Raw genomic sequence first — 14022 nt, 5'->3', positions numbered from 1 at the left:
GAGGGAATTAGCCAAACATTTCCTCCTCCAGAAAACATGAATGTGGTGTCTGTTGTCCCTCTTATATGGTCAGAAAAATTATGTATGAATCCATGTCCTGTGGAGGACTTCTGTGCTCTCTCCTTGACTTTCGGGTCACAAATTTGACTATAGACCATTCTATGGAAACCCACAGTCTCTCCGTACCTGTCCCTGTTCATCCAAGATGGTTTGCAGCCAGTCTCATTTGCATGAACTTGTTGTTCTTGTTTGCTCTTCTGCTGATTTTGTTATCCTCTTCAGTCATCAGGAAGGCTTTATGCAACATTTGCTGGAGATGATTATCATTATTACATATTATCAGTTTCCCCAGCTGCCTGCCTGCAGTCTGTGTCTGAGCATTGAATTTCAAGCTGACATTACCACTTTCATTTAAATGCTAGTAGCCCTAGGTAAAATGCTAGTTTATTTTGCAATTCAAATGTACTCTCTTATTTTTCCTGTCTGCTTGAAATTGTGCAGTTTACCAAATTTGCTTTCTTTTCCTTTGCCTGAGAATTTCCCTCTGAATGGTCACACAATTCTGCTTCTCTGTTTTCTCCAGATCCAGGCCTGTCATTACCATGGACATCACCATTTTCCTGCCCACATCTATCAATATCACAGCTCCTCAGTGCCATGATGGTTTGCAGCTGGTGAACTGCCTCAATGTGACAGCATGCTTTCGTTTCAGTGGCAAGCATGTTCCTGGAGAAATAGGTAAGGTACCTGTGCCAGCCTTAGACAGGAGCACAGTAACACGTTGACCCAGAGTCAAGGTCTCTTTTTGCAGTTAGTAACAGAGATTTTTTGTGAAATAAGGATTTTCATCATGAGCATGGGCCATACAATCACAGAAAGCTGGAGGCTTGAGAACTTTCTTGGGCATGTTTTTACCTTCTGATGAGGCAGTTTCTTCCTGAGTGAAATGTCTCCTTGGGCTTACTGCAAGGATAGCACAGACTTCTGGGTTCGTATTCCCTGTCCACCTCTTGATAATACATTTCTGTATCCATATCCTCTATCAATGTTATCAGAAAACAGGTATGATTTGCTCTGGATTAATAGAGTTTGAAAGTCTGCAAGGAGCTCTTGAAACAGACATGAGAAGATCCTTTTCTGTGCATCAGTTTACCTCTTTGTAATACGATTATAAGTAGCCCAGTATTTTACTGATTGCAAGAATATCTTCCAGATTAGTTAGTCTCTGTAAAACACTTAGAGAGCTCACTCAGGTGAATGCAATTGTGTAACATGTAATTGTGCAAGCCTTTACATCTTGGCTCTATTAAAATGCTACTTATGTCTTTTACATCCCAATGCTTACAAGTCTTAGCTGTTTTATGGAGTGGTATGGGACAGATACAGCATTTCTAAATATTTAAGGCCTGGGTTAATTTTGTTCATGACATTTCACCTTTGTCATGCTTTAAGAATGGCAGAGGACTTGCACTATGCTGTTCAGGGAAGATGCCTCAGCCTCACAGTGTGGCTGTGTCTTGACAGTGAGTCTGGTGAGGAGCTGGGAAAGCACTGCCTCCTCCTGCTCTGTGCCCTAAACGTTTTGATCAGCTAGCTGAGAAGGGTGAGTTGTATCTGTGTATCCTCACCTGAGCCTGCTGCAGTATTCTGTTTTTAATTAAGTCAGAAAAGGAAAAGGCTTCTTGCTACTTCTTCTTGCATTCACGTGAAGTGAGAACTAAACCAGCTTGTCACTGTTACCTGAACAGCTCAAAACAATGGAGTTACTAAATTTAAGATTCCTCTGTATTCTGAAATATTGGTGCAACTGAGACTTCAGTTTCTATTTTTGCTTCCTCTATATGATGACTTTTCCATCCCTGTAAATGATGACTAAGCAGACAAATACATGCTTTGATAAAGTATTTTTTTACTGCCCACTACTTTGTTGTTATGAAAATGCATCTCTGAGGGCTCCCGAGGGGTTAATTCCTCTCTGAAAAATCACAAATAGGTTTTCTGAATATCTAGGTGTTCTTATGTTCCTGGGGTACTATTAAAAATATTTCCTTTGCCTTAATTTCATATCTCTGGACTTGCGGCTAAGAAGTAAACTGCCTTTTTTCCAATCTAAGTATCGGTTTCCCTTGTTTGCAGAAGATCTATCTTCCTGTTCATGTCTTGTAAGAGCTGGTTGAATTCCCCTCTGTTGTCATACAAACTGTACTTCCCATGATTTATCATGGTAAAAGCACATATGCATCTTCTTCAATGACTAACATCCATCATGTTACAAGGAACTTTTTTATTATTAAGTAGGTTATTATAAACCTTCAAACACTGTCCTTTCATACAATGCTTCTAACAAAGTGATTTTCTTGAAAATATTACAGCCAGAACTATCCAACTGAAAAAAAGCCCTTTAGGATATGATTTGAATAAAATATCTCAAATAAGCTTTCACCTAGTAATCTAGCAGTCAGGCCATTTTAATTATGTTGCAGTTGAAGAATATCAATTAACGGATGGAACAATTAAGGGAAATATTGTAGTGATTCCTTTCCTGTGTGGTTAAATGTAGGAGAAAAAAACCCTAGAATATCCCTGTTAATGCATTGTTATGCAGTTCAGACTTTGAAAGGCATATGGAAGTGTTAAAATGCTACGCTGGAATTTTGTGGCTGAAAGTGTTGGGATTGTCTCACCCTCAGATGTCTGGGGGCATTTTGCTAAATCAGACTGCAAGAACGCAGTACTCATCTAGAGTGGCACTCCCCTAGGGCTTGTCAGTGTGGATTCTCAAGATTATTGCTTACTGGTGTAAAGTTGAGCATTTCTCCTGCTTTTGGGCAGCTGAAATTGGTAATCTACTACATAATGTTCAGAAAATCAAGCTGAACATGCACACAGCATGCTCCTGTGGCAAATGTGTGTCTTCAATATTTATTTGAATGTGTGGCTATTTTGTTAACTGGAATGGCAAGGAAAGTCATCTTCATCTAGCACTGCCTCACACTTGCACGTAAACATTAACTACCTTTTTCTTTTCTTCTTCCTCTAGTGGTAGTTGCAATGCCACTGGTTATGAAACAGCTATCTGAGGATCTGTGTTTACGGATACTGCTTAATACTGCAAATGACAGTAGAATTTCCATTAAATTGTTTCTTTCAGACTATAGTTTTCAGAAGTATGAATTTATTGCTGAAATGTTTTTGTCTGAACAAAGAGCCATGGCCAAGTGAAACGTGCTTTGCACTTTGTGCCATGCTCTGTCTGGCTGTGCACTCTGTCTCAGTACTTTCTGGAGAACTGAACACCTAATTGTATGCCTCCTGACAGAGACAGCCTCCAGTATGTTTTGGACATTTGAGAAACATGACATTTTAAGTTTTCACTCTGTCATGTCAGAATCTCACTTAGACTGTTCCTCCCTCACTTGAGGGGTCATTGCTTTGTCTCCCCTGGAGTCTTTTTATCTCCAGGAAAGGCAGAGATTAGAGAAAGGCCTTTCCTATAATGGATGAAAAGGTTTCAGCCTGTGTACTTCTGGGTGACCGTGACAAGAAAGAGGCTGCTGGCATCTCTGTGCATCAAGTGCTGCTTCTGCATTCATCCCTGAATGAAAATGGAAGTAAACTAGTGTCCACAGTTGTCAAGATCCAGTTGTTGAAGTTATTAGAAATGCCTCTGCCCGAATTAAGGTGCAAACGAGACCATATGCCAGTGACAATAGTATGGGTTTTATTTCATAGTAAATAAGAGAGAGGGAAAGAAAGAAAGAAATAGAAAATAGGTGGGGGTTGGGGGGGGGGCAGAAAGAGCGTGACAGAGAGAGAATAAAGAAATATCACCATCTGTGGATCCCAGCAATGTTCCATTGATCCTCCCCAGCTGGTCTTCTTGGTGGTGTTGGTCCCCCCAAAAAGCCTCTTTAGGGAGGCATGGGCTTCAATGGCTCCTTTATACAGTTTTGCTATAATGAGTAAAACTTTATAGCAATGTTTGAGGCAGGAACTATTTCAGTCTCTGACAACAGTCTAGATAATTTCCGCTACAATAATAACAACAATAGTAATAGTACCAGTGTGAGAATTAGGTGAATTTTAGTGGCTCTGAAAATGAAGGGTTTTGGTCTTTTGACTAGAGTTAAGAAGATATGATAGAAATTGCTCCAAACTTTCTCCCGTACTCTTCATTTCAGATGTACATTGCTTGTGTGTTGATCCATTTCTAGAGTAGTCCTCATGTCCCTAATACTGTTGCCTGAAAGACTGGCAAGATTTAGTGTAGGATAATAGTGAATAATTTTCGCTGTTTAAACATGTTCCTAGGACTGAAGAAACATACCTAATCCAACACTTTTCAGAAGTAGACTCTCATCTTACCTGTATGCAGCTATATTTTGGTGCAGGGGTATTATTTCTGTCCCTCATTTTCCCAGTCTTTTTGGAGGCAGGCATGAGTCAGAATGCCTCAGAAGCAGACGTGCTGTAGGGATGTGTTGTTCAGTGTACTGAGCCACATGGATGGCTCACTACTTAGACCCAGGGACAACACTATGAGAGTGGATTTGAAACAAGTACTGGGAAAAAAAAAGCTTTTTGAAAGAGGATGGAGGGAATGTCCTATATGTTCTCATTTGCTAACACTTTATTTTAATGCTTTCATTACTTAAGAATTTTCTTTGCAAGCAAAGTTTATGAATCATTTTCTCCTTGTAATTACTGGCAGAGACAGCAAAGAAACACATTCCTTTTCCAATGCTTTTTGTTATTATTTAGTCAGTTCTTCATTTTTTCCATGTGGTGCCTCTCACCCCCCTGCAAATCATTACTATAGCTAGTAGCTTAGCAAGCACTTACAGATGTGCTTATTCCTGATGAGCATTTTGCCTCCTGCTGTTTGTGTGCTGTGTCATTATCTGAATGGGTGAGAAAGGGACGTTCTGAGTGGTTCAGAGTGTGCAACCCATACATTAGCACACCAGCTGTGATTCCCGTCTTTTAGCTTGTGGGATGCCACGGCCTGATCTTAATCTCTTCTCACTCCTCCCAGCTTCAGGCGTGCCTTCAGCCCTATGGGATGATTCTTGCATCATAAGTATATATATGCTATTTAGGATGAAAATCCATTATAAAGTGTCTGCTGCTATTTACTTGGTGCATCTCTTACTGGCTGGAATAGTTTACCCGGTCCGCTGGGTAGCGGCCGTCTTGAAGATATGAGCAAAAATTTCCCAGAGGGAGCTATTATCAAAGCTTTTGGGCATATAACTTTAGTTATGGAAAATGAATAGTCATTAGAAGAATTGAGCCTTTCTTCTGAGCTCATCAAATTCATACCAGAGTTTTATTTTCATTGTGTGATGTTGGGTGGGTAGATCCTCAGTAGAAAGAGAGAAAACTCACTTAAAGCTGCTGGACAAATATTTGAAGGCATTACTTGGAAGAGTTAATTTGCTAGTGAAAATTTGCCTTCCAATCTCCTACTGGAGTGAGCAGGAAGAACTTACACTACCAGCAGTGATAAGTTTGGCCAGTTATCTCCCCAACCCCTGCTGCCATGGGTTGCTTTTTGGAAGCAACAAAGCTGTGTGGGAGGAAGTAGACTATCGTTAAGGTATGAATGCTAAAATGACTGCAAATCAAAGAAAACAATTGTCAGGAAGTGCCACATCCTGGTTGACATTTGCTGTTTAGAAGGAAAACAGAGTTTGAGGTTGCTGCTGTTGTTTCTATTGGTTTTTTGATTTTTCTGTTAGGAACACAGTTTAAGTATCTTCTGGATTTTTTGTAGGGTTTTTTTGTGTATCTCTTTTTTTTTGCTGTTAAGTGTATGTATCTAGATGTATTACACAACATTTCCTACAGGAAAGGATGGGCTGGGAATAATAGTGACGCTAAACGTGGCAGTATGTTAGTGATTGATTGAATGCCCTCAGGGGTTGACCTTTCTTCAAGCACAGATGCCCTGGAGGCAACAGGATCCATTGATAGGTGGCTGGAAAATAACTATTGTTCACTGACATCCTTTGTTTTCTTCTTCTTTTTCCTTTTTAAAACAGGTTTGAATTATAACTTGACCGCTGATGTGGCAAAGAAGGAAAAGAGCCAGCAACCCAGGGTTTATTTTGTGACTTCTGGAGAGACAGCAGGGCAGATCACAGAAAAGTTACAACTGTTGTACATGCAGGAAAAGTGCGAACATTACCTAGCATATGTCAAGGTCAGTTCATTCCTGTCCTTCCTTACTTTGGCCTTACTGCATTTCACTCTTTTAAAAAAATTATTCAACCAATCAAAGTTGTGCTGCTTAGGTTTCAGATGTTTGATTTCCTGATAGGTAGAAGCTCAGAAGTTCTTGCTTGGCGTGATTTGTCAGTCTGAGCACCTTCAAGACCTGGTGCCAGGAAAATACATTTTATTTATGTTTGATCAGGCAGATTCTCTCTCTTTCCTTCTCTCTCTCTGTTTCCTTTTGCCTTGGTTTGTTGCTACAGTTATTATTCCCAAGGAGACAACATCTCATTTTGGTAGGAACAGCAGCTTTAGTGTTTTGTTTTGTTTAAGGTCTGACTGCACAAAGGACTGGTGATAAAATCTGTGTGGGAATGGCAGGATAACATGGGCCCTACAATGAAGTAATTGGGCTCTTGGATTTGAAGAGCCCTGTGGATTTCTTTTGGGCTTGAAAGCAGCAGTGGGATAACTAAATTTCACATGTGTCATGGTCCTAGGGATACAGAGACTGCTTTCCAGACTGAGACATAGAAAGGTGTCGCAGTGACCGCTACTGACCACAGCATAGGCTAGCTCCAGCGGTGTGCGGCAGGAGTGGGGAGCAGCCGGAGGCACGGAGCTTTAAAGCTGCTCCTCTGAAGCCTCAGCTCTACCCTCGGGAGCGAAGGCTCCAGACGCTGTAGCAGCCAGCAGCCCTGGAGGAAGTGAAAGATAAAAAGTAGCAGGGAGGCTTGCCACTGGATACAATCCAAGATTCCTTGAAGGGGATCCACGGTGAACAAGCAACAATTGCCAGGTGACCATACCTTATAAAGGGGGGGTTGAACAGGGGGAGTAACTCGACCAGGAGGATTAGGAGGGAGGGGCACAAGAGGGGAGGACCTACACCTGGTCCAATGGTCTTGGTGGGTGGAGGGAGAGGGGTCACATGCCCCAATGGGGGGGGGGGGGGGGGGGGTTTTAGGGGATTTCCTAGGGGGGAGGTATCTGAGCGGGCAGGGTCTCAGGGGATTGATGGGGACCCTATAAGGGTAATTAGGGAGGGTTTGGGTGACAGACACAGAACAATCCAGAACTTCGGAAGGGGTTTGGGCGATTGATAGGGAAGGTGCCAGAACAAGGGGAGGGGATAACCGTATTTGGGAGCACCGGGGGAGCGGCTTGAATCTGGGGCAAACCAGCTGGGAGTAGGAGTGGGGAAGGTAGGGATGAGCCATTGGGGTACAAAGAACATACAAAAACACAATAAAACATTGCACCACCACAGAAAGCGTCTGTTTTTCCTGTGGCAAACTCTTCATCTAGAGCTTGCTAGGACTGTAGTTATCCTCATTTGGTAGGCATTGAAGAAATGTCACCCAGCTGACATTGTTTTCAGAGTAAGCACAACAATTTTATTCTATGCTAAAAATTTATAGAATGGATTTTAAAATTGCGTGGGAAGGACATTTATCTTTTAAAGCACATATGTCTTACAAACACTGATCATTATCACCAGTCCTTACTTGAAGGACTTATTCCCATAGATGAGTGTGACCTAAATTTGATGGATATCACTTGGCACTGTCTTGTTTTGAGAATACAGCACATCCAGATTTTTCTAAGTGTATAAACTTTTCCAGGAAGCCTTTTTGTACTTAAAAACTGTGAGAAGGGTAGATAAAATTAATCCTTTGACTCTATCAACATTTTGTGCATGGCCGTTGAGAGAAAATAAAATAAATAAGGGCACCAAGGAGTAAATGCTATCCTGTTAAATTGTGTGGATCTCTCTGAAGAGACTATATACCTTCCACATTTTTTGTTTCTGGGAGAACCATTGCTTTCTGCTGTGGAAAAGCTTGTTAAAGAAAATGTAAGCCTATAAGATAAACTTTACTTAGAAAATGCATCGCTGAATTTACTAATCCTGGTTTTTCTCCAATGGCCACATCTGGTTAGACTTCAATTTATTGAGTTTGGATCAAAAGGAGCCACGTGCCTATCTTAACCAAGTAATGATTTCTTTCACACCAGCTCCTGTAGTTTTTGGATACTACACAGAATTCATTGAAGAGCTATATGTGCCCAAGAAACTCTTTAAATTATTGTGACATTTCTAGCTAATTTTGGGAATGCAAAGGTAAAAACTGTTCTTCTGGAAAATTCCTGGGAAATTGGATTTTTATAGGCAAGAGAAACATTTAAACATGTTTGAAAATACCAACAACTTAAAGCAAAACAGCTGGTTAACAAACAAGACTACTAGTTTTCCATGTGATATAAGCAGCCATTTTTCACTGTTGGAAGAAAAGCAGGTAATCTTGTAAGGGTGAATGCAAGTAGTGGAGGAAGATAATCCCTGTACTCTTCAGGAAAAGATGGTATGATCCACAAGACTACATGACATTAGAAATATCAAGGAGAGCCCTTCCTCTGAAGGAGTGGAAATGGGGTCATGATCACTGCTATCCTTAAGTAACAGCTAGTAAAACAAACCCCCTGAAAAGCAAACAAACAAAAAAACCCTCCACAAACTCCAACCGGAGTTCTCCTTAATTGCATATATTTGTGATGGAATGGGTGATAAAAATATGTGGGCTTAAAATATACAAATATTTCAGTTATGCTTCCCTTTTTCCTTTTATTTACTGAATGTCTGATGAATTCTCCTGCATGGCAAATTGAGTTGTTTGTATGCATTCTCTTTATTATTCTTTATTTGTGTCACTGGTCACAAAGGGGTTTTTGTGGCATAAGGATGTCAATTCTGGACTGCCACATAATGAAGGATAGAGAAACTGTTTGGACTTGTGTGTGACCTCATGTGCTAACTTGAGAAACTCTGCTAGGTACACAGGGTCTCCAGTCCAAAGGGAACATGGCAGAACTTTGTGGGTTAAGTTAGTTAAATGAAAGCCTGTTCCAGGCTTTGCTGGATGATACTGTCTTATCAACATGTAATTCTAGTGTGCTGGAGGCACAAAATGGAAGGACTATGAAAAACCATTGAAAAAATAGATCTCTACAAGCTGCCTGCAATTTTTAATAGATTTGAGCTCAAGAAACCCCAGCAAAACTGAGCACTAAAAGAGTTGCAGTCTGCAAATAAACTAGCATTTAGTTGTTTTGCAATTGATAAGTGTCCATGTTTTGAGCATGACTCATTTCCTATTTGTGATTCCCTTTCAGGACAGTAGCTACTTTTCTTATTGTTGCTACTGAATTTGACTATTAAAGTCTGTATTTCCTCTTACCGGTGCGACTAAGTGGATCTCAGAAGGTTTATAGGACACGTGTAGCTGGGAGCTTCATCTTGTACAGGGCAGGCTATCAAATTACAGCTCAAGTTGCTAGAATTGTGGTAGTTGATGAGAAAACATGGTTTTCTGGTTGAGAACAGAGAATGAAATGGAAACACTTTGGGACTTCAAAACACGTTGCTTTTGGTTTTGTAGTGGGCATACAGTTGTAAAGGAGTGATATAGTTTTATGACTCTTCTATACTTTGTTTTAAAATTGCCTATTTTCACTGGAACCTTTTTGATGATTATTAGTTAAGAAACTTTCTTTAGTATACATAGGTAGTAAACCCAATACTGACAGAGCCTCACGTGTCATCTCCAAAAGCTGTATTGTTTTAATTGAAACAACTTTTGAAGGTTTGACTGATACATTCAGTAGAAAATGGCTGTTAGCTGAGAAGTTCAGGAACACCCCTGGCTTTCTCATGTGAATGCGTAGCTGATCCCTTGTGTCTCTCAGGAGGTGCTTCACTGCTGGACCACTCTTCTTCTTCCAGCCCTCTGGGGATGATGGTGCTGCCATTAAAGATCTTCTCTCCTTCAATGGTGAAAAACCTATTAAGAGCAGATGAGTACCTTGTGTGACAACTGTCAGTCAGTTTTGCTGGAGTACAAGGAATCAAAGTTTAAATCTGATTAAATCTGATTAGCTTTTTTTGCTTTCTTTTGTAAAAGGATTTGGGTTTTTTTTGTATAAGGAATATTGGGAAAATAGAATGCGGTACTAAGAGGAAAAGAAGCAGAGTTTGCAGAAGGGTATAGAATTAGGAAAGACTAAGAAAACAAATGGGTTTTGAGGCTTTAGAAATGTCTCCTTAACGTCTGAGCCTGAAGCTGAAATGTAGAATTTTTTCATGGAAACTGCACTCATTTGATGGTGCTCAGAAGAGTGGGGCAATGGGCTTAAGAGGTGCTGTGATCAAGGCAGTGACTCTGAGGAAAAATTGTTTCCCTTTTCTGCTAACTGCCCTGGTTGTTTCCTGGTTATGCAGGCTCTCCTAATATTTAGAATACATTTATCAGTGTACAGGATGAGAATGTTATAGAGACACCAAAACACATTGTGCCTGCAGATTTATGCAGGATCAAAACACATCTTCCTTGATTTACCACAAAGGTGTAATGGTAATCATGTTGAAAGGCCTTTGAAGAATTCCTTCATTTATTAAAGAAGCACCGTCTGGCTTCTTACCCCACTGTAGGCCAGCCAGCTGAGCTGCCTGTTGCTACCAGTCACTGTTGTCTGTGTGCAGAGTGGATGTTCTGATAGCTGCAAACACCATCAGCAGTGCTGACACATGGTTAAACAGCATTTATATTTTCCAGAGATTTTTTTCTTGGTGAGGCTATGGTTCTTTTAAGCAGTTTCATGTAAGTCATAATATTAATTCTTAATGGATCCAGAAAGTGCTTATGGGAAAAATGCTTATGGGAAAGATGGGGCTGAGAAGTAACAGGCTTTGCATAAGGGTGTGTAAGTGAGGAGCTAGTGTTTGTACAGACAGGTTTAGAAAAAAACACTGACTTTTCAACAGAAATTGCACAATTGTGCTTTATTTGTTGCTGAGTTCTATAGCCAAAACTTTGCATTTTTATAGGTATGTCTCTGTTCTTTGTCTGCCATGCATCACCATTGCTTTTAAAGATACTGTGGGCTGCTGATCTCACACAAACTTGGTCTCTAGTGCTCACCTATTTCAGTCAAGGTCTGTGGTCATGTTTGTTTCTCCCTCTATAACTGTTTGATCTCATCTGAGGGGGTTGCATGTATTGAAGTATTTTCTTTTTGATTCATAATACTCTAGCTTTTTTCTAGAGATTGGGTAGCAAAGCATTTGATGTCAGTCACATGAGATGTAGAGATGGTGTCACCTTGATGAGATGCTTTCTTCTGAGAGTTGTCTGCCTGTGAATTAATATCTCTATGTAAAGGTTTGGCTGGTAGTATTACAGGATAGAGATAACACTTTAAGCAGAGACTGCTCTCCCAGCAGCAACAGCTATGAAAACTTGTTCATAATTATCTAGAATTTCACAGGGTTTGGACCACTTGGCAGGCAAACGGAATGCTGAGCTGTTCCAGCCTGTAGTAGAAAGTTTATCAGCACTGCAAGACTAAAGCTGCTGTGTAGTTTTACCAGGAATGATGACTGCAGTGAGATTCAGTGCTAAGACCAAGAGCAGAGTTGATGTCTTTGGGTTTGTTCCTTTCCTTATTTTACATAACTTTATTTTACCCTTTTGTGGAGCCAACTGGAGAAACTGTTAGGTCCAGCCAGATGCAGTCATAACATGTGTGCAGCCTTAAAAGGCTGTGGGATAGGTGGGGTGATCATGAAGCACAGACAGGGGTTTATTTACAAGAAGCATGCTTTCCAGAACAGTTCTGTTTTCCAAAACAGTGCAAAGTCCACTCATAATCTATTAGGACAGACTGCCTTCCCTCCGGCAGAGCAAAATAAATGTGTTTTAATAAATAAATACAAATAAAAATAAGTAAGTAGTGTTTTCTGTTGCCTTTTTCTGTAATCAATCATATCATATCTTTTTGGATAAATTCTGTCTGGCACTGAGTAGAGCTGATGTCTCACCTTGAAAAATAAGCCAGGGAGAAGAGAAGCTGCATTTTTTCCTGCACAGCTCATATGGGCAAGGGAAGAACAGTGGTCAGCTGCATAACTCTTTTCATCACCCCTTAAGTAAAGGGGTTTAGACGTACCAGAAGCAGGATTAGGAGTCAGTGACATCTCTGAGCTGACCATTAGCTATATCAAGATTTAAATACTGTTGATGACCATGGAGTTATCTTTGGCTTTTTCAAAGACTTTTGTAAGGTTCACCAAGAACAAGGAAGATTATCTTTCAGGGGTCATCTTATAGTCCAGTTCAAAACTGTCCTGCACAATATGACCAAAATCAAGCTGCCAAATATGCCTCCTTTCAGGGGGGGACCCATGCTACAAGTAGTTAAGTGCTGTGAGGTCTGTAAGGGCTGGTAGTGCAGCTAAGTGGGAGAGCAAGTTGTATCAGATACTGTACTGTTAACTGATTGGGAGCTTTTTACTGGACAGTGTAGCTAGAGAGCTGTGTGGTAGCCCAGAGGTGCTTGTGTCCTGAGGCCACTATGAGGTTTTCAGCTGTGAGCTGAAGGCAGTGGTTTTGCCCAGAAGTCCTCCTCTGCCCATCCTCACAGGTTTTTAAAGAAATTACTTATTTTTTTCCCTCTTCTCACATTGTTAGGTGATACAATTGGGTGAGCGACTGTCTCCTTCTTAATAGTTGAAGAGTGTCTTCGAATTTTTTCTGCTCTGTACAGAGCTTATCCATCATAAAATCTACAAAAAAAAAAATCCCATTTAAAGTCTTAACAAGGTAATGGATTTTATTGAAGTTCACTGTTGCTCTTTGACTTTTGACATTATGTATGAAAAAGCCAAAGACGTTGTTTATGGCCCAGGCAGAAACTTGGTTGCTGTGGTGAAGTAGCTGTCAAAGTGCCTGGCTAATCATATTTAAGAATCCAAGTAGAGATTTTGTAGCCCCCAAATGAAATAAATGGCATTTTTAATGAGGCTCAGTTAGTAGACTTACAGCACAGTAGCTGATTAAATTCTACTTTGCCTCCCTTTTTTAAACTGTAGTGTACCCTCCTAAACCCTAAAAGGATGCAAATCTTTAATCTTGAGCCCTTTGATGAACTCCTCCCTGTAATGTGTTCTGTAATGGCAAAGAAATATGATTTATTTTTCAAGTAGAGTATCTCAAAAAAGCATATTTCTCAAGTTTTGGTAGAGTTGAGAATTACTTTTACTGCATGCAGACTTAATGAAGCATGACACTTCAGTGCTGCTTTTAGATATTCAGTTGCAGGCATATGCCTGGCTTTGCCATCTGCCCACTGATGTATTTCTGTCTGATACTGTAGTTTCTCAAAAAGAGATTTCATTTGCAGATAAAAGCTTTTGGAGACTCAGGAGAGGCAGATTTAGACCTGGACAGAGCATGGCACTTTCAGGGAAGAGGTTGATCAAAGGGCTGGAGCACCTCTTTTACAAAGACAGGCTGAAAGGTTTGGGGTTGTTCAGCCTGGAGAAGAGATGGCTCTGGGGAGACCTCATTGCAGCCTTCCAGGACTTGAAGGGGGCTTATAAAAAAGAGGGAGTGACTTTTTTTAAACTAATAGATAGAAGGTTTAGATTAGAGGTTAGGAAGATCTTTATTCAGAGTGGTGATGCACTAGAACAGGTTGGCCAGAGAAGTTGTGGATGCCCTGTCCCTGGAAATGTTTAAGGCCAGGCTGGATGGGCCCCTGAGCAATCTGGTCTAGTGAAAGGTGTTCCTGCCTGTGGGGTATGTGGGGCTGGAATTAGATGATCTTTAAGGTCCCTTCCATCCCAAACCTTTCCATGATTCTTTGATACCAGAGTCCACTGTTTTGAGAGGCAGTCCGTGGGACTTTTATCTGAAAGAAGTAATTGCATTTCCCAGTGATGGCACTTTAGAAACTTAATGGCCAATC

General features: G+C 40.6%; 1 protein-coding gene across 1 annotated transcript in view; it reads left to right on the top strand.

Moving 5' to 3' along the window:
- The window catches only part of ITGA9 (integrin subunit alpha 9), a 244396-nt gene that overhangs the window by 43715 nt on the left and 186659 nt on the right, over positions 1–14022 (top strand). Inside the window, exons 14-15 of the mRNA XM_042044551.1 lie at positions 584–738; positions 6045–6205. Coding sequence (XP_041900485.1) covers positions 584–738; positions 6045–6205 — 316 coding nt within the window. The remainder of the gene's footprint in view (positions 1–583; positions 739–6044; positions 6206–14022) is intronic.

Source organism: Corvus kubaryi, unplaced genomic scaffold, assembly GCF_017639235.1.
Source record: "Corvus kubaryi isolate FWS band 111438036 unplaced genomic scaffold, C.kubaryi_AGA036_p1.0 37398, whole genome shotgun sequence".
Classification (NCBI taxonomy): domain Eukaryota; kingdom Metazoa; phylum Chordata; class Aves; order Passeriformes; family Corvidae; genus Corvus; species Corvus kubaryi.
The sequence above is the reverse complement of the archived record's forward strand: the minus strand, read 5'-3'. Positions and strand labels throughout refer to the sequence as shown.